The sequence below is a fragment of the Cebidichthys violaceus genome, unplaced genomic scaffold (assembly GCF_023349555.1).
Source record: "Cebidichthys violaceus isolate CVI_PGR_0920_01 unplaced genomic scaffold, fCebVio1.0.p SCAF_25, whole genome shotgun sequence".
NCBI classification, from domain to species: domain Eukaryota; kingdom Metazoa; phylum Chordata; class Actinopteri; order Perciformes; family Stichaeidae; genus Cebidichthys; species Cebidichthys violaceus.
The window spans coordinates 5,455,223-5,479,436 of record NW_027176428.1 but is presented as its reverse complement, the minus strand read 5'-3'; the positions used below and the strand labels follow the sequence as shown (position 1 = coordinate 5,479,436).

Here is a 24,214-nt window from a genome sequence, read left to right as displayed (position 1 = left end):
TTGATCTGGTTACGGACAAGTTTTCATTCACTAATAGATTCACAAAAATGAGGAGTAGGCAGATAAAGGCAATGCAAAAGAGAGACAATCCAAACAGAGATAGAAAGGTTTAGTGTCTTTCCAGGAGAACGGTAATTCAGGTTTAACAGTGTGATGACATAACTGCTGTTTAACTACTTTGCGTGCTACAACTCTGCATCAGTGGAAAAAGCCTTGGCCTCAACACACATCAACGACACATTCACTCAGTGTTTGTGTGTGTTTAAATACAGAAATGTTTATGCATACATACCGTGTGTGCCCGAGCCAAACAAACTACTCTAATGTATCAAAATACATTATTTCCTCGGAGCTGCAGCTGAACCTGCCTCCATGCATGTGAATGCCCATCTGTCTCTCAGTGACAGTGAGCAACAAAGAGGTGAAAGTTCTTTTGTCCTACAGTATCACATTTCTGTCTTCCTTTTACATCAAAATACAAATAGGAAAATACACGGGCCAACAATAATCCTAAATCGTCACTATGGTTGATTAACCTCAGTGATCCTGTGCTACTTCCCTGCAAAACTAATTTTACTGGAGGCGATTGGAAAAGGAACACCTAACCTTTTATGCAGATTTCTACCAACCTACAGTCATTAAAGAGATTATTAACTGCTGATAGTTTGATCATTGCTCTATTTAGGTTTTTCATGTTGTTTCTCGTGGCTGCAGTTCCTTAAACCATCTTTCATAATCTATGTAATCACAACATTTATTGGAATCGCTGAGCTCTAGATTTTCTATTTCTGGTAACTCACTTTATTATCTGTCATCATAGTGTCTCGTAACACAACGTTGTCGTCACTGGATCAGCGCTAATGGTGAAGTCTACGGGGACATTTATTAGAAAGGCACTAAGAACGAAAGTAAACAAGTCACGAGCGCAAGCAGAACCTCGACAAAAAAGGTACTCGTCAGTTACAAGCCGTCAGACCTATTAAGACCTTCCTGCTCGGACCTTTCACCCTGATTGTGCGTTCTGGAGAATGGTATGGATGATCACAGAGGCTAGGTGGAGAGGTCAAAGGTTAGAGACCGGGGCGTAATGTCAAACACTTGGGTGCTTTTCATTAGGCTCACCTATGCTTCCTCGCGTCCTCTCTCCTGATCTGCAACCTCGAGGAGCAAGGAGGTTCCTGGAGGAGCTTAGAGCGAGGAAACACAGGTGTATCCTATACAGAAGTCTTTTATCAAGTGGCAAGAAATGTAAATGCCGCACCTCCACATGTGGCACATAGTTTAATGCAACTACATGCAGCTTAAGACAAACGCTCTGGAGTCGAGCATTTTTAATTTGACATAATGGGCTCCTCCATCCTCACGTCTTTTCCTCGCATCTCTCTCTCTTACTTCCTCAAAAGTAATCAGGACTATACCTATTATAATGATTTCTATGTGGATTACTATACAAATATCTCACTTTTATGCAGAAACGTTGCCCATATTCTACAGTAAAACAAGATAAGATATGTAGTTCCTTTTAAAATCACAGCTAAATCCCAGGTAAATGTCTATTATTATCATAAGAATAAAACATTGACATTGCATTACTGGATAGCATTAGGCATAATAACAAACTCTTCCTTACACTCCGCACATACACACACTATTAATAAAACACAGTGTGTAAATATAGCCCACTCTGCAGAGGGAACAAAGGGGGCATAAACAGTCAGTGGTGCTTTCATTATTTTTGTTTTTGCACCATGAAGGATTTTCAAGCAAAGTACTTGAATAGGCAGAAGAGCATATACGGTTTACAGTCCCACCGCTTATAGCAGCATACCCCGGGGCTAAGGTGGTGTTACTGATACCAGCCTGGCCAATGCTTATAAATGGCAAGAGGGCAAGTTCTCCACTGATGACAGTAAAAAGGGGAAAGTGGCGCATTGTGGTCTAACCCAGCGGTTTCTCAAATGGTACCAGTGTCCACAATAGACACATTTCAGTGCTATTTTATGTTATTTTATTTTTCCAGTATTCCTTATTTTTTTGTGAAACTGGGAAATATCTGAGAAAAATAAACTGAAAAATGACTTCCAAACACAAAGTAACCATGTGGAAATGTTTTGGATATCTATTTTGTTCTAAAAAGTTTGATGTGTGCTCATGGATGACTACATCTTTCTACAATTATTATATATTCAGATTCATAGTAATGAATAATACCATGAGCTGGAGCTTGAGAAACGATGCCTTTTGATTTGTGATGCTTGCAGCCTGTAGCCCATGTCAAGTTTTAGGGTATATGGCTGTATAAGCACACACGTATCTCGTCTGCAATGCAGAGATTGTTAAATAAATATGTTTGCAATGATTTAGCAACATGTAATGACAAGTGCAAGACAGTGTTGCATTTATTCTCCTGAGGACAAATAACAAGTTGGCTACTGTTCATTTTAAAACTTAATGCATCACGAGACTTTCTATGTAAATCGGGAAATACTCACTTCGAATTAGTGCTCGCGGGTTTCCAGAGTTACTGGTGGAGTAGCAGAAGTTAAATTTCAGTGTCGGAGGTAAAATATCACTTACCCGCTCTGAAGGTCAGACAGAACGAAGTAAAGAAGTCAGGTTGCGGAAAAGTGCGTGCCCACTTCTCTCGTGCGCTCTGATCATACCAAACCTGCCCCGGCACTGTCGGAAGGAAAAGGCTCGCGTTTAAAAAGATAAAAGAGTTTCAAGTGTCTCTGTATTTGACTGACTGACTGCTCCAGCGTGTACCACCACTGGCACTTCGGAGGCTAATTTGTTTTCGTTTAGTCCGTCGAGATGTTGTCACAACTAGGAGCGTCTTTGGTCACCTGTACCACCACCAATAGCAAAGCGCAGATGGGTTTGTGGGAAATGTAGTTTTCCCTCATCTCTTCCACAGACTGGTATTTTGAGGCGATGACGTGATGCCTGTTGACTGCATAGGTTTTATGAGGTCCTCTAACTTTAGCCGAAGACTTCCAAAAGTACCAACACGACTATAGAGAGACAACTTCCATCTTTATCAGGTTTTTTTTTTACCGCCTGCAATGGAGACGGTTCTTTTATTCTTGTTTCATATTCATAACGCACTTAGTTTAGGCTCAATTATCTTTTACAGTAATGTATCAGTGTTAGGATGAAGGGGTTGTGTTAATACCCTGTGCAATACAATGTGATCCAATACATTTTAATTATTAATCTTAATTTGTTTTTAGTGGAGATTGTGGCCTTGTATTCTTTAGTTCAGTTTGTGAATTTATGTATTATTGCACAGGCGTCTAATAATACATAACAGGTCATATTATGTTAATCACAGGAACCACATACTGTTGACACACATTTAAAATCACATTTCTGTCAGTTTTATAATGTGGTTCATTTGACAATTCACAGCAGGCATGTGTGTATAGTGATTATAAAGACCACCTAATGTCTGACTGCTGTATTTAAAAATGTCTCAAAAGAATATGGCATGTCCACTTGTATAAGTGCCTGAACAGCAGGAGAACATATACATATATATATATATATATATATACATACATATATATATATATATATATATATATACATATATATATATATATATATATACACATACATATATATATATACATACATATACATATATATATATACATACATATACATATATATATATATATATACATATATATATATATACACACATCTATACATATATACATCTATACATACATATATATATATATATATACACATATACATATACACATACATATATATATATATACACATATATATATATATACACATACATATATACATATATATATATATATCTATATATATATATAGATATATAGATAGATAAGGAGGACCATAGCACTGCGGTAATACCCAGTATGACAACACGAGGGAAGCAAAATCAAAAAACTATATATTGTAAATCAACATTTCATGACAAGACTGGAGGCATTTTGAATAGGCAGTACAAATTTTAATTCAGTGCAGTCCTTTTTTTTATCAATTAACTCATCTGATGAAACTAGACAAACCACTTAAACAATCAACTGCTGATAACCACAACATCCAGCTGTCTTCAACTTTTATTCTTGGAAATGTAAATTGTTTGTGGTTAAATTATTGTTTTTTCATTCACAATATATGTATATGTGCAAATCAATCCAGGTTAAATAACTTAGGAGTCTGATGGACGGATAAACCAATGGTAGCTCTTTCCCAATCATAGTCAAGCATGTGATTGGTATGATTCATCTCATATCCAACACTCACTGAAGACCACTTTTATCACTTTGAGCCATTCAAAGTTGAGAATGAGATTTCACAGCAGGCAGTGGGGCTCGTGGCTCACAAAGTCAGGAAGGAGACAATCAAGATGTTAAGAACCACCCAAATCAATAGATGAGTGGAAGACGTCTGAGGTAAATCATCTCTTTGGCTAATTCAGTAAAGAGCAGTGTCACTAATCACATAATACCAAGTGCTGCTGCCTTGAACTAAATACATACATTAAAAACATGACTTAAACAATACAACTCTGTTGATGCAACATTGTAAAATTCTAAACCAATGGAAAATCAAGATACTTTTTTGTAACTTTTCAAGTGAGTTTAAAAACAAACCAAAGGAGGACGGTACAATGTTCCACTATGAGTTTTAAAATATGTGTTACACATGTAGGTTCAGCATGCAACATATTGCCTAATAAAAAATAATGGCAGACTTGTGAATTTTTTATGCAACTGGTAGCTCTAAATATACACATTGAGTAATTAATCAATATACATCATCTATCACTGTGATCTAATCACAGTGTTTTCTATATTGTGAAACATTATATTCTTGCCATCATCTGAAAATGATCGAAATGTGAAACGTTGAATCAACTGAGCATGAACATAATCCAGGGTTTTGCAGAGTCATCCGATATTGTATTTCTGATGAGTGGGAAGTGATAAGAGCAGAGTTCTTGGTGTGATGGATTCCTATATGTAGGGTGAGGAAGGGTACTGTGGGTGCCACCAGTCCATGAGCTTCACACTGTGTACCGGGTCCAACACCACCTGGGTCCCGCCCTGATCCCCCCTCTTCTTCCACCGCTGGAGTGGCGTATCCTGGAACACCAGACGAACGCGGTGGTGCCGCATGTCTGTGCTAACGTTGATTGTGAACTATAACAAAGACGGAGACAAACCAGTTCAAATTAGGAGAGGAGTTAAGGATCTTAGTGCACTATTTCATAATCCACTAGAATTACAGCCAAGTGGTTGAATGCCTGGTTGATGTTTTTTGGCGTGATTCACTAAAAACAGACCGTCTCTTTTCATTCATTCAGTTTTAGGCGACACCTACAAACTCTTATAGACTGTAACTCATACAACAACTATGTGTGATGACATAACTACCAACACAGCTCTCTCTACCATATAAAGTAGTGCCCAATATCCACCAAAAATCAAGCGTTACTAACCAGGGACAGTGTCATGCCCATGACCACAGGGGTGAAGATGAAGTTGAGGGTGGTGACCTGAAGCATGTAGCAGTCAGAGTCTGGGTTCGTGTGGACATCTTCGTATTGTCTGGGCATGCACAAGGACTTGGCACAACCATTCTTACTGTGTCCCTGCTGGGATGGAAATAACCACAATAACACGCAAAAGTAAATATGACAGCAACATCCCGGTTATTACCAACACTGTAAAAAGTAATCATATTAGGAAAGAAGTATAGTTGGTTTTAAACAAACCTGCTTTAGAAACTTGAAGTTGAACTCCCACAGTGCCTCAGGCCGAGTACCGGACACTTTTCCAACCCAGAACAGTAAACACTGCAACAGGAAATATTGAGCACATAAAAACAACATTTCCATAATGAAAGGCTAGTTTAAGTTTGGACATGCATATGTGTCTTTCTTCCTGGTGTCCTTCTTGTTTTAAAAAAAATATAAAAATGAGATAAAACACGAGACAAAATGAGACGTGTCAAAACTACACAAGGGGCCTCTATCATGAAGAGTTCAACTTACTCTGGGTCCCTTTGTGCTACTGTTGAAGAAAATCATCATATAACTTGTATTCTAAATACACCACATTTGGAAAATGGTATATATAACCTGCTACATTGAAGACATTTGGTTTCATAAAAACATTCCTAGAAAGTGATAAAGGCGCGCCAGACAAATTTAAATATATCACTCACAATTTGATTCCAAACATTTCCCGTACATGTATCAGGTGTTCTGCCAAAAGGTTATCTTGACCCAGGCGAAGACATGAGAGCATGACATAATGAGGAGACCAGATGTGCTGTGTTCTGATCTGATTTGATTGGTGGAAAGTGACATAAGGGGGCGGAAGTTAGACTACGGCCCAATACCAATGTCCCCCCTTACGGACTCACAGACTTTGAGGCGCGCTCCCGCGAAGTCCGTGAGGGTTTAGGGATGTCCCACATCAAATCGTCAAGTGTTTGAGGGCTCTCTGGTAGACATTTTGAGCCCTTTATGAACCCTTTCAATAAGTCAGCATGGTATGCTGACTTAGCCTAAGGGAATTACCCACAAGTCATAGCAACGTGACGTTAAACACGGGGTAACCAGCGGACGCATGGGGACGTTAAAAAAAGTAAACAAAGAGGACGGCTCACGTGTGTTCAGCCTGTCATATTATATTTACACAGAAACATTGAGGGTTAAAGATGGAACAAAAAATAAACTTGAAATCAGACGATATTTATTTATTTATCAATCAAATATTTGATTTTGTCATCGAAGATGTTTTGACAAAAACAAGTAAATAGATTATATGAAATCACCTCTCATCTTGTGAGGAAAGAGCCTGGAAGACATTCAAATCAGGGAGTACAAAGTAAATAAATACACACAATTATACATCTTATTTTTTGTTGTTTTCATGGTAACGTGATATGTTGCAGCAAAGTGCTGTCCCATTCATATTTACACCATTTCGAGCCTTTGCAGCCTCTCACACTCAACCATTTACCAGGTGACGTCAATTAAGTCCTTGAGGGTTCAGAGCTTAGTGTTTAGGGAGGACATTAGGATTTGGCCTATAAGAGTAAGAACTAATACTTTGGATTTGTTGTATGTTGCCTTGTGCTTATTAAAACACTTCCCACTGGGTTGCAACTCCAATTCAACGTCTCTTCTCGTCATTTTGCCACAACACTACCTGGCTGGCTGGTTGTGGATAGCCTCAATATCACATCAGCAGGATTGGTTAGCCCTAAGATTTCCTATTTAGTCATTGGCACATTTGCATAAAAAGGCCAGATCTCTTAAGCCTTTAAGCTAATAGCTTGCAATACTAACACATAAACAAAATAAATACAAAACTTAAGCTCCACATCCGTGAAGTTAGGTGGCTGAATACACATCAAAGTATTTACCTTGGAGTTGAGCACGGTCGTGGGCGTGGATTCTGGCAGGGCAGGAATTTTTGAGACACGCAGGCTGAATGGCTCATACAAATGGAAAAGGGAGCGAATGACACGGGCACGTAAAGAGCACATCCGGTCAATGCAGTCAGGCTGGAGACGGAACGGCAGGTCAGCATCAGTCTTGTAGTGCCTGTGAGAGATGGAAGAGCGAGAAAACATGTTAGTTATACAAAGTGTCCGTTTATTGGATATGGTCCTCATTTTATGAATAAATCATGAACTTTACATGTAAGGTAGTTTTCATTCTGACAAATGTATTATTTTATTACGTTAATCAAAAAATGTGTAAAGTAAAAGCATGGAAGAAAGACAGGTTTTAATCTGAGCAGTACTTTCACTTCTACTGACTTTTGAGGGGAGAACCAGCAAGGAATACTTCAAACAACCAAAATCCCATAAACATTGCTTCCAATTCAGTTTTAAATTGGGCCTTGAGGGAGCAGAAACACATTTTTCTGTTTAACTTCACAATAATTTGTACAAAAAATATTGTTGAAATTGAAATAAATACAAGCTCTTCTTATCTGTTCACCATTGACTGCACGTAGTTGATCAATAAAAACCACCTCACCTTCTGTAGAGCCTGGTCCAAAACGCAGCGGTGCACGTGACTGTCCAGGCATTCCTACAGATTAGAGCAAATCTGCACACGTCCTCGGGCCGGATATAGGAGGCGAGCATTAACCAAATATCCACTGGGTACTCCCCCCCATCACTGCTCTCAATGCTTTCTGTGAAAACGTGCAAACATCACAGTTAACTATTCAGTCCTCAATGTTATGACTCATGTACATATCCTCTATGTGCATTACAGATTTTTACACAAATAATACCCTTTCTCCTCTTGTTTTTCTTCTTGTGGGCCACTTTAGCATCATTTTCTCCATCCTCTTCCGGTTCTAGGTCATCACTGCTGTCCAGAGCGTTGGCTGTGACGCTCAGTGAAGACGAGAGGACCTCCTCTACAGCACCCTGAGAGGCCTCCAGGCCACAGAGTAATTTCACTGAAACACAGTTACACATTTGAATCATCTGGCCAAATTACACTGTAAAGTCAAATATACCAAATCGTTAGGCTGTGACGCTACATCATTAAATGTTACCTTCTTTCTCAACTGCATTTGCAACAGCCTTTTTCACCCTCCCGGACTTAACAATGGCTGGGTCGGCATCAGCATAATCAGCAACGGTCACTGGGGAAAAAAAATGATATATTTTCTAATATTTACACTGTCTAGAAGGCATTTGTCTTTCAAATAGCAAAACCAGCTATGACCACTACTGACAGGAGGCCAATTGTTGACGTTAACTTACATAACCGGTGAATTAGTTTAGCGCTGACGTTAGATGTAGCTACCTTTAGCTCTTGCTAATACCAGAAAACAATCACTAAAAGGCCACCGTAGTAAGTACTTACTTTAGCTATACTGTAGTATACGAGTCAAATAATTAAATGTTGAGTGCTAACAGTTGGCGGGTACAATCCATGAATGTATGGGCTAGGCAGCGTTAGCTAACCGGCTATTGTAAAAGTAACGTTACCTGATTCCGAACAAACGTCCCCGGCTCTAAATTTCAGCCGTTTTCGGTTCCCTTTCTTGGGCATGTCGACACAAATGATCTGCGAACGCTTAACGGGCCTGTGGGTCCTGCCATGTCTCTATGGCAAGCTGAAGTAGAGAGAAAGAAAGAAAAATGAGAAAGAAATTGAAAAATGTTCCGCCAGGATCTTCAGCCATCATGGAATGACGTGACGATGCAAGTAACGCGAGAGTATCGTTGTCATTTTCCCCCTCTGCGGCTTTACTGTCCTCTGCTGGTCATTTCGAGCATTTCAATGATTTCTCGTGACCAAAAGTGTAGAAAATGTCTGTCCCTTTGTTTTTACAGCCAATTACGTAAAAATGAAGTCAGTCAAGTATTTGACTGATGTTTTCTATTTTTTTGGAGGAACAGTAACACAATCTGAAGCAGCTGGGCTTTTTTTCAGCATGCTTTATGAATATTTAAGCCAAAGAAAAAATAAGTAAATAAATTTGTTGATCGTCAGTGGTGAAAATAGATGTTCCTTTTATTTCTCGATTTCCGTTTTAATAACATCTCTATATCTATATCTTTGTATATTAGTGCATTTGATATTGTCTCAAATACTATCTGTTTGAGACAATATCAAAGGAAGCAAGTGCTAAGGAGCCATAAGATTATTACTGTGTTACTCGTTTCATCTGCCCATCCACATATTACTCAACAGTATCAGAAAGTGAATGAAAGTACAGAAACTTTATGACTCGGTCTCTCATAAGGTTTCTAATGCACACCATTAAAGCACACAAGACATCACTGAGCCAATACACTTAAATAATGTTCATCTGTCAGAGAAGGAAGACATTGGCAGAAATCACTTATTGTTACCAGGCCCAAGAGTCACAATGCTAAAAAGATCCACAGTGCTGTGTTCAGTGACCTATGTAAATATTTTGTGAAAGTGCTGCAGGCCACAGCATCCCAAAATGGCTGTTGACAACATTGTTGTCAAAGCCTTTACAACTCCACTGCAGAGAGCCACATCTCCTAGAGTAAAATCTATGAAACAAAGCAAAATTTGTTTAAATTTTGTAGTTCAGATAAGACCAAAAAAAGACCACATTTCGAATAATAGCACAATACCTAATCAACATATAAATGATGAAGTATTATTATGGATAAAGATAAGACTGCAATGATCCGGTGAAATTCACGAGCTAGGCAGTATAGCAAAAAATAAAAGCCCAAACTTTGCCAGCTTCAACATTGAAATAATGTAATGTATCAGTAATTACAAATCAATGATATAGTATATTAATGAGGTTTAGCCTCATCTCATCAGCTTCTATCTAAACTTAAAAGGTGAAATATAATTGAGTGGAGGCTTTTGAACTCAAGTTGTGATCTTCTTGCACTGAGTATGCAAATATATACATGATTGATCCATATTTACTCATATTAAAAAGGTAATATAAATTGATAGAAAAAAATAATTTTAAAATTACATCATCTATATTGGCACATAGGAGAAAATTAATACATAATTGAAGGAACTAATGATGGGTAATATTGTATGGGTTTAGACCTCTTTCATAATCAGAAAATAGTTAACGGATGTTGAAACACTTCTTCCAACAAGCTCTTGTTTAATTTAATTTGTCTTCGGTAGGCAAATTATTTCTTTTATCTTTCCATGACAAATTAACTTTACGTATTTTTTTAAATTGATTGAATTTTTACCCAAATAATGATATCCACTTCACACTTTACAGCAGCCAAACCCCTGCAGAATTTTGTCAGAGCAGTATTTAAATACAAATCTGATCATAGTGTGGTCATGTGGAAATGTGGGGATGCATTGGCTCTATGTTTTTTTTTTACAAAAGCAGGCATATCTTTAATGTGTCTAAATAATTGCAGGGAAATTCAGTGACTTACAAATGCTTTACACTGCAATCATTATTAGTTTTACAGTCGGAATAACAGAACTTCAATTTACAGAACTTCCAACAACCATCACGGTTATAACTTAGAGATGGAAAATAAAGTTTTTGCTGCTATTTTTCTTATTGCCAAATGTATTGCCACAGCAACATGCTTATACATAAATTATAGATTATATTTATGTTTCATTTTAAATCAAGGAACCAAGTCCCTTGTTCTTCAAATGTTAAACGGTATATTGTTCACACTTTCAAACCTAGGGCCTACCTTTACTTTTAACTGTCAAATTCAAAGAATTGTTTTGTATGTGGGAAGGGCACATGTTTTAGATTGATAATTATTTTAACTGAAATAACCCTAAGACTGAAATAAAAAGTAAATAAAGTAAAATGGTCCCCTTTTTATCATTTAAAGTGCAACACAATTATTTAAATATGCTGAATCCAAAAATAAGCTCAGTATATATATTTTATATACATTATCCGACAGTTCACTCATTGGATTCAAAAGAGAGCAACATGTACATGCAGCCCTACCGGCCCCTATCACCCTGTGTGACTCCCCCAGCAGCGCTGTGGAGTCATTCCGCTTCCTGGGCTCCATCATAACCCAGAACCTCAAGTGGGACCTTAACATCAGCTCCATCACCAAGAAGGCTCAGCGGAAGATGTACTTCCTGAGGCAGCAAAAGAAGTTCAACCTGCCAAAGACAATGATGGTGCACATCTATGCTGCCATCATTGAGTCCATCCTCTGCTCCTCCATCAGTGTCTGCTACGCTGCATCCACGGCCAAGGACAAGGGCAGACTGCAGCGCATCATTCGCTCTGCTGAGAGTGATTGGCTGCAATCTGTCGTCCCTACAGGACTTGTTCGCTTCCAGGACCCTGAAGCGGGCAAGAAAGATTGTAGCCGACCCCTCTCACCCTGGACATAGACTGTTCGAGTCCCTTCCCTCTGACAGGAGGCTGCGGTCCATCAGGACCTCACACCACAAGAACAGTTTCTTTTCATCTGCAGTTGGGTTCATCAACAAAGCCCGGGACCCCCACTGACTCTGACTCTTACATCCCCAGGACAATTTCCTACTGTTACACACCCTTGCATATCCTTTCTATGTTAAATACACTTGTCACTTTTATAATATACTTGTTTTAACGTACTGTTATCTGTTAGCTTGTTTACCATATTTTATTGTAAATTTTAATATTTTTCTATTTTTAAATTATGTCTTGATTATTGCACTGTGTTGTTCATTGTTTATTGTTATGCACCATTCAAGTCAAATTCCTTGTGTGTGTAACATGATTCTGATTCTGATGTCTGTGAGCAATTACATTACTGTAAAGAAGACAAAGTCCTAGACACTGCAACATAAACAACAACAAAGAGGTAGCGCTTGGCCACTGTCAGTGTATGGTTGCTATAGGCCTAGCCTTCAGGTGCTGTGGAATGGATGGTAACCAATTTAGTGAGACTCATTGTTAGTCACTCAGAGCAAAGCACAGCCAAAACAATGCAAGGAGACGCCTGTTATTATTTATGATCTTAAACTTCGTTTTAGATCCTGCAGGGTGCGCTGCTCACTCTTAGTGCACAGCCTGCCTCTGTGGTTTGGTTAAACTGATGCTGCGAGAACGCGCATCGTGTCTCAGGAGCTCTCGTGTCGTGAACGCGCTTAGTGGTGCTGATGTGAAAAGTTAATTACATTTTACCAGTTAAGGGTCAAGTCTGTGAAAACTGCAGAAGCATGATACCAGTACAGAGTTTAGAAATGATGCTGTGACATGAGTGACCGTACTGCAGTCCTCCGCTTTGCACGCGCATGTGGTGCCAAACGCTTAGCCCTATAGGTTAAACGCTGGGAGTTGGTCCCTTATTTCCAGAGCTGTGGCTTAGTGGTGACAACTGCAGATTCCCCTGTGTGTGTGTGTGTGTGTGTGTGTGTGTGTGTGTGTGTGTGTGTGTGTGTCTGTCTGTGGCTGAGTAAATGTGTGTGTGTGTGTGTGTGTGTGTGTGTGTGTGTGTGTGTGTGGGAGGAGTGAGCGTCGGTTCGGTGGCGGTGTGTGGAGAGATGGAAGCGGAGAAGGCGGATGCAGATAAGACTCGCTCTCACTGTCCCCAAGTCTAAGGACGCAGATTAAACGTTTCCTCTCGGATATTTTTCCTTTTTTAAATTTTTTTATGCCAATATGCTATGATCTCCGTCGTGCTCACGGGCACCACCCATCCAAACGTACCCGTCTATCGCTGAGCTGTCAATCATATCACGCCGGGATTTCTACATGTGAGTGCATGGCGCGCCGGGCAGGGCGGATCTGCTCACGGGGTGAAAAAACGCCGCTTAATATGGATGAAAGGTCAACCATCATCTCATCGTTTCAATCACTCTGATTAGGTAAGGCGATGTAAGGATGCACGTTTGATGCACGAGGAATGTAATGCAAAGAGTGTAAGACGCGCATCTACGATTGTACTGGTGGTCCGTTGCTACGGGGCGTTAAAAGGCCCTCTCTCAGTTACTGTAAGTCTGTTTAGCAGGTTTATAACCCACATATATCCCATTATTAATCCCGACAGCGACTCTGTCCTATAGCGTTGCCCAGACTACGGAGCGGGGAAGATGATGTGCGAGGTGATGCCGACCATCAACGAGGGAGACTCAGCTGGTCCTCCCAGAGGCACCAGCGGCGTCCCGAACGGCTCGGACCAGGAGGCCAACTTCGAGCAGCTGATGGTCAACATGCTGGACGAGAGGGACAAGCTCCTGGAGTCCCTCAGGGAAACCCAGGAGACCCTCATTCAGTCTCAGACTAAGCTGCAGGGGGCGCTGCACGAGAGGGACGTGCTCCAGCGGCAGATCAACGCCGCGCTGCCTCAGGTGAGGAGGGTCGGGCTGTGGTGTGGGGTGAGACCGATTACATTTTGCATAAGACAGCAACAACCGTAAGGTACAAAGGTGGTGTTGAATGGACACATGTCTACACTGTGGCTGGTCAGTGGTGATCTTGAAACCTCCAACTAGGCAAAGCTCCACTGTTTTGTGCTAATGTTACTGAACATTTGATTGGGAATATGCACCAAATGGCCTTAAAATGGCATAAAGGTGGCCCCTGCTATACCTAATCTGTGTCAACATCTAATTTTAAGACCATCCGTATTTCAGTTTTGTGCTTAACGGTTGCCTATACTAGTCAGGTAATGTTAGAGCATACAAAATACATACAGATTGCTCAGAAAGTGGGAGGCTAATAGGGGCTAAGCATCTTATTTTGCCTCAAGGCTAATTAGCAGGTTAATGCAGCCATGGTGGTACTGATGAAATTAAACTATTCCTTGAAAAAAGTGCCGTTGGGTTGAAACGTGGCAACAAATCTAAGGTCCCACCGCTAGAGCTAGACCTGAGAAAGTTGAATACGTCTGTTCTCGAGCTATACACATTCCTGTTAAGAAATCCCCATAAGAATAGCTATGAGGATGATGGCACATGCCACTTCAGAAGCTTTTAAGTGGCAGTGTGCCAAAAAGGAGGATCTAAATGTCTAGTGGGTAGAGAGGTAATGTAGTAGGTTGAAAGATGGATCGGAGGTGGATGGAGGGTTTTTACTCACACAAGGAAGAATGCTGGCTCAGACTGTGGAGGTCTCAGCCAGTTGTCGAGAGCCTTGCTGGTCAGAGAAGAGGGCAGGGCCCACCTATCATTATCTGGATTGAAACAGCCTCACCTCTGTATGCGGTGAGCTGCCTGTCAGTAGTAATGTGAGTGAAAGGTGCTGATGGTAAACTGGGATATCTTTGATGTTTGTCGCCCATGTGTGTGTGTGTGTAAGTGTGTGTATTTGAGAAAAAGAGAGCTGAATAAGGGCTGGTGCAGTCACTGAGCATGACGACAATGAAGCCTCAGCACATAAAGCTGCGTTACCCTCTGACCCTCTGGTCTAAATGCGTGGCATGATGTCACAGTACGGTGTGTAGGTATGTGTGTGTGTGTGTGTGTGTGTGAGAGAGAGAGCAAGGGAGAGAACCATGCTGACGATGACAGCCTCACTGCAGCCTCTTGTGAAAGAAACATGGCCGCTTGCTAGTGTACATGGCCCTGGGCTGCTTGCCTCCACACATGCATACATGTCTGTGTGTGTGTGTGTGTGTGTGTGTGTGTGTGTGTGTGTGTGTGTGTGTGTGTGTATATGTATATGGATGTGTGTGAATGTGTGTGTGCCAGAGAGAGAAAGAGAGAGGGCAATAGAGGAGAGAGTGGGAAGAGGCTGTCATGCTTGTTTTCTAATCCTGCTTGGTTCAGCGTAATGTTTTATTCTAGCAATAATACAAGTATTAGTTATACAGTCATAGACCTCAGGGACATTATGCAGACATTATGACTGGCGCGTACATGCATAAGCTGTTTCCTGCTCTCTCTCTTTCTCTCTCTCTTTCTCTCACACACTTTCTCTCTCAAAACATTACAAACACTCGTGTACCATACACAGCAGTGGTCATTTCCACACCAGACACAGCAGAGAGATGATGCAACGGACAGTGGGTGAAGCAATCCAGAGAAATGAGAAATTCTCATTTGCAATTGATTTCTACTCTAGTTTATGTCTGCTCAACTGAAGAAATATGAGGGTAGTCTGGCCTTGATGCATCATTGGAAATTGCAGCTTGCATCTTCTCATGATGAGAGGGAAGTGTGGAAAAGAACGACATACTGTATCTGGTATCTCAAGTTTTGGTGTGATGAATGCATTAGAGCCATGTTGTAGCAGTTGGCGATGCTGCTGACCCCACCATTCTATGTGTCAGCGGTAATTAGGCTGATTCGCGGCTGTGCTCAACACACAGTAGTTGGTGTGTTTATGCCCTTGACTACAATGCAACATCACAGCTATTCGTTTGCTCTTGCCGCCTTTGTTGTGTAGCCCTCCAGTCAGTCTGTCAACATGTGTGTTGACAACTACGCGAGATGTATTTCTCTCTATGTGTTCGTTCAGTTCTCTCTGCTCCCAAGGTGTAGACTGATGTATGAGTGTTGGCACGGCAAGGCAGCCTTTTTTGCCCAAATCCAACCACTCTTCTCCTTCCGTTTGCCTACAAACATTTGTCATCTTCACCTACAAGGTGTGTGTGTGTTTGTGTGTGTGTGTGTGTGTGTGTGTGTGTGTGTGTGCGTGTGTGCGTGTGTGTGTGTGTGTGTTTGTATGTGGGTGTACTTCTGTTTTTGTTATGTCTTCTGTAGGTCTCCTGAATCCATGGGACTGGTCCGACCTAGAACTGTCAGATCTATGTCTTTCCTCCACATATAATATATAAACACACACACACACACACACACACACACACACACACACACACACACACATAAAGAAACGTACAAACAAACTGTGTTAGTGATTAAAAATGTCCATGTTCATTGTTAAAAATACATAAACCCACATCACCTTGGCATCAGCGCTCAAATTTGCCTCAGCAGCATCGAAAAAATGGGACGACGCTGCCATTTTACCACACACACACACACACACACACACACACACACACACACACACACACACACACTCAAACACACCAAGAGACTAGGATGGATATGTTCATTAGCTACAGAGAATAGAGTTTCAGATTAACATGTCAGCCCATTACAGTGCAAAATGCTTCTAATTCAGCCCTCAGAGATGGGTTTGCCCAAAGACAAATTAGGTTTTAAACACACTGAGACTCAGGCATGCATGCTTGCATGCTCACACATGCTTATGCCGTATATGCACACACACATAGTGCCTGTTCCTCTTCTGTGTGAGAAAAACTGTTCCGACACTGTCAAGTAGAATGTGTTGTAAGGCGAGTGTGTGTGTGTGTGTGTGTGTGTGTGTGTGTGTGTGTGTGTGTGTGTATGCGTGCGTACATGCGTGTGTATGTGTGTGTATGTGTGTGTGTGTGTGTAAAGCAGAGAGAGCAGACAGTGTGTCAAACAACATTGGCATTTCTGGGTCATATATTCCTATATTACTACTATTTTCTATTATTACGTGTAATATTATAACTTGGAAAGGCAGATTTAAAAAATGATTACAAATTAAATAACAGTAATAATAATAAATGTACTTATTTGGGTTTTTGCCATGAGTTAAATGAAAAAATTCTGATCAAGTCTGTGTTATGAGCCAGGAGGTTATTAGCTTACTTTAGCATAAGGAATGGAAGCAGATGGGAAACATCTAGCATGGCTCTGTGTGTGTTTAGTTTAATCCATACAGAAAGAGAAATGTAAATATGACGATTTGTAGTTTTAGGGGAAGTCATATAGCTATTGATCACTATTTCTATTGTTAGAACTATTATAACTATTTTTGATGAATAACAGCTTAGTTTCCGCTGGTTGCTTAGAGCACAGAATTTCCCTTAAAAGCACAAATCCAGTCTTTATGCTAAGCTAGGTAAGTCATTACCTCCGTATTTCACATTCGGACATAAGATTGGTTTTGATCAACCCTTGGCAAAAAAGAGATAAAATGTAAAAGTATTCCTTAAAGGAAACCCCCACCAATTTATTTTTAAAACTTTTGTTGTGGCTCTGAAGTGAGCTTTCCAAAGTCTGAGAAATGATTTCTGTGAGATGACACCATATGGTGGGATGTGAGTTTCATGTTTGGTTTGTTGGGTGTGTGAGTGTGTGTTGTGATGTTTGGACACCTGTTCCAGTCAGAGACAACACTGACTATTTTTGCCAGCATACAAGCACACAGAGAGAAACACACACACACACACACACACACACACACACACACACACACACACACACACACACACACCTCACCTCCTTTCCAAAACAACAACTGCCTGTTGTTCTGAATTCTAACCCCTTAGTCCATACTGAAACACATTTAAACATACTCGCGCACACACAACCTTTTGTATGTTGTGTTGTTTACTTGACCTCACATACTACTGATCTGTCTTTTGACTGTGTGTGAGGAATACATGAACACAAATTAACACACACATAGATTGCGAACATAGGTCTACATTCACTAAGCCTCTTTGAAGAAGTACATGTAAGGTATTCAGGGCTGCACATTATAGAAAAATAATTACATGAAGGAATTTTCACCAGATGACTTGAATTACTTTATTTGGAAATAATTAATCTTTCTAAAATGATTGGGGTGATTTTTGAGTACATCTGCATAGAAAATTAAAATAGCTTTAAAAAAAAACTGGAAAATGACTTTTACTCTGAAGACTTTTCTTTATAGCTACACAATTGTTTTCAATGCACCAAACACAAAAGCGAGTGAGCGCTGTGACAACTCTTCTGAAGTGATTGTGAAGGTATAATTTAGGTAGATTAATACACTGGTCGACTCACCATGACACCATTGTATTCATATATTATTATCTCATCAATCCAGACTAAAGTCAATGATCTAACATGTCATGGTATTAATAACGCATGTCGCTTACCCTAAAATAAGGTGGTTCGTCTGTGAATTAAGAAGAGTGGTGCCTAGAGAGGATCTAAGAGATATTACAGATGCAACGGAGCAGCGGCTTGTCACTAAAATGAGAATACCTGGTCCACCTTAAAATCAGCCCACTTTACAGTTTTTCTTGATTGCGTTGACCTGCTTAAAGAAACTGGGATCCACTCGGTTTTCATCGTCACTGTCTCAGCAGAGCACAAGACACCTCTTGCAAATGTGTTAACCCTTTCTCATTGGATTGACACATTTTCCCCACCCTTTTGCAGAACAGTTAACACGGATGTCATTCAAGCAGTCCAAACTCCATTGTTTTAGCTATGGTAACCAAAAAGAAACCATCTGTTCCTAACTATTAGAAACTACCTACATCAGTATGAAATCACTGAAGCACCTGTTTGACACTCCTTCACACAAATCTGCAATTAGCAATCAGTCTGCAGGCCTTAAAAGGTGCAGCGTCTGGGTTGTTCTTTGCCAACATGGATGGAAGAGGTCTAAGGCAGATGAGAGTGAGAGTAAGAGGTAGAGGGGTTCGAGGAAGAGGAGTCCAAGTGCAAGGTGGAGGTATAGTTGGAAGGGCTCAGGTTTCTGATGAAATTCGGGCAACTGTTATTGATCATGTTATCAATCATGGTCTTTCACTGAGAGAGGCTGGACAAAGAGTCCAACCTGTGCTAAACAGAAACACTGTTGCATCCATTGTCAGAATTTTTCGACAGGAAAACAGGTAATGTTGCTGTACAGTATATACAGAAATATCCTCAGTGGTATACTTTATGTAATTGTTTCCTCACTCCCATTACATGTATTCTTTGTAGAATCCAAAGGCTACCATTCTCTGGTGGTAGAGGGAGAACTTTTAGTGCTGAGCAGGAGGCAGCTGTTGTGAACATGGTTGTGGCAAACAATGCCATAAGGCTGCGTGAAATCAGGGCAGCAGTGATCGCGGATCAGGGCATGTTTAGGAACATCAACAACGTGAGTGTGACCACCATTGACCGCATCCTAAGAAGGAACCATATGGCCATGAAGCAGCTCTATACAGTTCCATTTCAAAGGAACTCTGACGTTGTGAAGGAGGCCAGATGCCAATATGTGGAGGTAAGGAAACATTACTACAGTATACTGTAATGCCTTGTCATATCATGGAGTTAGAGTCAACTGGAGTCACTTTTCATTGTCATTTTGCCTTTTTTTACTCAGAGAATAATGGAGCTTGAAGCTGAGGGGCCACATCATGTCTTCATTTATGTTGATGAAGCCGGCTTCAATCTCTGTAAAGTGAGGAGACGTGGAAGGAACCTCATTGGGTACAGGGCCACTATCACAGTTCCAGGACAGAGGGGCGCCAACATAACCATGTGTGCTGCCATCTCCAATGATGGTGTCCTATGCCATATCCCCACTATTGGCCCATACAACACCAAGCGCCTCATAATATTCCTGAATGCACTTCATGACAGGCTGATCCCACCTGAGGAGAGAGGGCTGTTGAGGCCTGGCATGCCACTCTTCGTCATTATCTGGGACAATGTGGCGTTCCACCACTCTCACCTTGTCAATGAGTGGTTTGCAGTACACCCTCGAATGATGATGCAGTTCCTTCCAGCATATTCCCCATTTTTGAATCCCATAGAGGAGTTCTTCAGTGCTTGGAGGTGGAAGGTTTATGATCACCGTCCCTATGAGCAGATGCCCTTGCTGAATGCAATGACTGCTGCTGCCCAAGAAATAGGTGCAGAGGAATGTCAAGGTTGGATAAGGCATGCAAGAAGATTTTTCCCTCGGTGCATTGCAAGAGAGGATATTGAATGTGATGTGGATGAGGCCATGTGGCCCCATCGTCAAGACAGAAGAGACTATAGTGGCTTTTTCTTATACTTTACTGTAACAGATTTTATTTTGGTTTACATGTATTTTGTGTAATATTTAAAGTATTTCAGTTTTCAGCCACAGTTTGAAAAAAAAAGAATCAATGGAATCAATAAAATTTGCATCAAAGCATTTCTGATTCTGGATCCAATTCTTTGCAAGAAGGCAAATTTGACAACAAATGGCACTGGCATGAAAGCTACGTACAGTAATTGGCTACAATGACAAGCAATGGTGCACTGATTCGCACTGAGTGCTGTATTTTGTATTTTGTTGTCCACTGTGTAATGGTTGATTGGAAGAGCTCATACACTTGTTTGCAAGTTGTGTTGTTTGAAGGCAAAATTTGCTTTTGTTGCATATTTTAAATGTTTTGGCACGGTTAGAGCCTTTTGCAAACAAAATGTGTCATTTCGACCATGAGTGCCACTGTTTTGAAAATGTGGAGTTTGAGTTGACTGCTGCATCAAAGCAATCAAGAAAAACTGTAATTGAGCATAGGCCGAAGTTGTCGCTAACTTCAGAGCTAACCCACTTCAATTTAATCAGCAGGTGGCAAGCAAGACAGGGGAGCTTGGGTCTTGAGGAGTTGTGGTGTTTATTCACTGTCATATAGCCTAAACTGTACACACACTGCACTGCTACGTTCACAGCTATAATGTTACTGCTTCCTGCACATTGTTGCAAACACGCTCGCTCTCTCTCTCTACTGCACACTCACTGATGTTGCACACACTACCCAGCAGGCCACTGGGGTTGTAAAACACTGGTGGAAACCCTTCCATACAAGTTTTCCTTTTTTATAACGCAGCAAAAACAGTTGTAGTACGTCCTGCGATGTGACAATTGTGCATGCGCACATCGCAATGTCGATGCTGAAATGATATATCATACAGCCCTAAACATATGCCTCTGTGTTTACATGTGAGAGCCTCTCTCTCTTTCCATCTCTTTTTGTCTCAGGTCTAGATGTGACACTAGTTTTCATCCTTGTTGATGTTTTCTCTTCATTCCTCCCTAAATTGATGTTTATTTCTTATTTCTAACCTCTCTCTTTCTAGCTCATTCTCTTTCTTTCATAAAGAGACTCTCTCTGTTTATCTAACTCATCAATAACCCAGTAGTCCATTATCTGGTCCCTCAGATAGTTCTTGTCCCCTCCTACTCCTGCAGCTGACCTTAGCCCACAGCACAATGCAGTCTAGAGTGGGAGGGAAGGTTACACAAATTGCTCACTGTTTAAATCTCTGGAAAGCACCCTCCTGTCTGTGTGACAACATAACAGTCTGGCATCGGTTATCACGTCATTTGGTCTAAATGCAGATTTGGTTGAGCATATAATATGATGTGGTGTGATATATTGATCTGTCGAAGAAGAAACTGAAATGAGGTATAATGATGAATAAAAAGTTGGCAGCCTTAGTCAACAATCACCAATGTTTACAAAAGTCAATTCAACTTTCAGAAAATGGGGACTATATTTTCATAACTAGGGGCAGCTGTAAATGTTGCCATACAGTGGTGTACATGTTTACATATTAATATGCTGTGACATCCCTGTTGATTGTGGTTACAGGTGAAACAGATCCCACTTGGTAGGGCCGTGGTCAGAGGTGATACACTACCATTCAGCCTGGTGTTTAAGTACTCTAACATTTGGGAACTAGTTGAGTTCAGGTTTTTTTCGATGAAGAATACCATTTATGTTCTTCATGAAGATATCAGCCAAAGCAGATGTGCATCCTCAGGTTAGAGCAATGTAATGAAGGACAAAGAAAGTTATTAGTTAAGGACCTTAATCAACCCCAGTTTTGCAATTAACAAATTTCCCCCTGGAGATGAATAAAGTATCTATCTATCTATCTATCTATCTATCTATCTATCTATCTAATTAACATATGGGCTTATGGTTAGCTCGGCCAATAAAGAGTAGGGTATTTCACCCTACTTTAACCAGGGCCAGCAGAAGTGAACCTTGCAAGCTTGGTACTCAGCCATCACAGTAACTGTACTAAAGGTGTGTTTTGCTTACAGGTACAGTGTGAGAGGGGGTGTATGTCAAAGCTAATACACCACACTTCAGAGGAAGGAGGAAGAGCTCCAAGGTCCCCCTGCACTGTGTTTGGAGGTGGCCTGAGCTTATCATGACACACACATTCAGCAAGGCACAAACACCCTTCCTCATATCCACATCCATCCCCAAATACACAATAACACACATACACACATACTGTCTGTGTTTTCTTAAATGTCAGCATGCGTCTACATGTCGTGTCAAGTATGTGCGTGTGTTTGTGTGTGTGAGCGAGCATGCCCACGGCTTGTGTTGCTTCTGCATGGATGGCTGAGCCAGCTTTGTGCACCATGATAGGAGAATATTGAAGAGGGTGGGCAAAGTCAGTGGAAAAATTACCACATCTCATTGGTCTGCTGCTGAAGTCCAAATCTTGTGCTGCGTGTTATGTAAGCACCAAATACTGGAATTTGGGTTGATGTTGAGGAAAGTGGAGCATGAAGTGAGCAGCTAAATGTCACCAAGAAACCCTGTAAGACGAGAGAGAGAGAGAGAGAATGAAACTGAAAGAAAGATACCCCATCCACGTTTTTACCCCTTAACCGCACCAAACCATTGCTTATCCTCAACCATCTCCAATATTTATTTTTAAGGATGTTTTGGGGCAAGGGGTGAGAGAGAGGGGGAGAAGACATGCAACAAAGGTCTCTCTGTTGGAGTTCAGAGTTGGCGTCTTAACTCCACGGCCTCCAACCATTATCCACTAAACTAATCCATTTTAAGGTTAATACCTAAACAGGAAAATCCCAGTATTTCACTATTTGAAGTGAACGATTATCCTCATCACTTCAGTTGTAGGTAATGTAGCACATCTGAAATGTTTGTAATCGTCCCTCATATGACAGGAAAACTATGTGGGCGTACAACTACGGACATCATGAGCTGTGATGGATGTTTACAATGTTTGAATTTTCGCCCTTCGCCTTTGTTTTCTCTTCAGATTAGCTAAACTAGGGATTGGCAATTTTGCCACATTCCCAGATGTCGGCACTTTACTTTATTATGCTCTAATCTCTTGTTTAACCTTCAGTTTTGATGGACGAGTCAGACACCTTCTGCCCATAACGATGGGCAGACCCAAAATGTTGCGAGAGAGAGAGATAGAGGAAGAAGTGAGAATGAATCTGATTAACAAGGTGTCTACTACCTCCCAGCAGCAGACTGACATCACACCTCTCTCTCTCTCTGTCTCTTTCTTATCCTCTCTTCCTCTCCTGCTGCATCACGACAGCTTTACATCATCTCTCAGTCTCTTTTCCTCCACTCCTCAGCAGTTCACTTCTCTTCTTCCTGAGTGTGTTGTCCAGTCTCGATTCAAGCACACCCAAACGCTCTGACATGGTCAGACCGGCTCCTGGCAAGAGCTTATGCACAGCTTTCGGGCCCCTGAGCACTAATAGATTATTAGTGTGCAAAGCTAGCTCCCCCACGCTGCCCTGCCACACCATGGCTTCTGCGCTTCATCTCTCAGTGGCATCCATCCTTCGCTCCCTCCATCCCTCTGCCAGTACCATCTGGCTCTCAGCACCAGGCACATTTAGCTCAGCCGGGCGCCAATTTGTCCCCTTGGCTACCCGGGAGAAAGAAGGAGAGTGAGGGAAGAAGGAGTGGGAAAGAGAGATAGATGTGGAGAGTAAGATTTAGCAAGGAGAAACAAAATGAGAGTAAGTCAGGAAAAGAAGACGTAGAATCAAGTGTACCTGACAGTCCCCAGTAGCGAGGGACATGCTCTGGTAATGGATAGAATGAACAGTCAGTGTGTGTGTGTGTGTGTGTGTGTGTGTGTGTGTGTGTTTGTGTGAGAGTTCCCTCTTCCTGGTAATAATAGCAGAGTGATTGGAGT

The 24,214-nt window shown here is 41.0% G+C and overlaps 2 protein-coding genes across 10 annotated transcripts in view; one reads left to right on the top strand and one right to left on the bottom strand.

The window, feature by feature from the left end:
• Window positions 1-3,880: 3,880 nt before the first annotated feature.
• Window positions 3,881-9,209, bottom strand: tmem183a (transmembrane protein 183A). Of its 2 annotated transcripts, none has more exons than XM_068720497.1 (8): window positions 9,022-9,209; window positions 8,583-8,672; window positions 8,313-8,483; window positions 8,051-8,210; window positions 7,429-7,609; window positions 5,768-5,848; window positions 5,492-5,647; window positions 3,881-5,192 (listed from the first exon to the last, which is right to left on the bottom strand). In XM_068720497.1, exons 1-8 carry the CDS (start codon window positions 9,083-9,085, stop codon window positions 5,007-5,009), a joined length of 1,089 nt encoding a protein of 362 aa, XP_068576598.1. In that variant the 5' UTR covers window positions 9,086-9,209; the 3' UTR covers window positions 3,881-5,006. The 2 variants fall into 2 exon arrangements, with proteins under 2 accessions (XP_068576598.1, XP_068576600.1); XM_068720499.1 differs by having other exon boundaries at window positions 5,492-5,644.
• Window positions 9,210-12,980: 3,771 nt separating this feature from the next.
• ppfia4 (PTPRF interacting protein alpha 4) overlaps window positions 12,981-24,214 on the top strand; it is a 63,145-nt gene continuing 51,911 nt past the window's right edge. For 7 of the 8 annotated variants that reach the window (XM_068720069.1, XM_068720071.1, XM_068720066.1 and 4 more), the window contains exons 1-2: window positions 12,981-13,345; window positions 13,528-13,828. In XM_068720069.1, coding sequence (XP_068576170.1) covers window positions 13,571-13,828 — 258 coding nt within the window. In that variant the 5' untranslated portion in view covers window positions 12,981-13,345; window positions 13,528-13,570. The remainder of the gene's footprint in view (window positions 13,346-13,527; window positions 13,829-24,214) is intronic. The other variant, XM_068720065.1, reaches the window with a different exon arrangement.

Coding starts and splice junctions, on each gene's coding strand:
- tmem183a (XM_068720497.1), bottom strand. CDS start 9,085: ATGCCCAAGAAAGGGAACCGAAAACGGCTGAAATTTAGAGCCGGGGAC. Junction 8,673..9,021: donor GGACGTTTGTTCGGAATCAG/GTAACGTTACTT, acceptor TTTTTTCCCCAG/TGACCGTTGCTGATTATGCT. Junction 8,211..8,312: donor GAAAAACAAGAGGAGAAAGG/GTATTATTTGTG, acceptor ACGTTTTCACAG/AAAGCATTGAGAGCAGTGAT.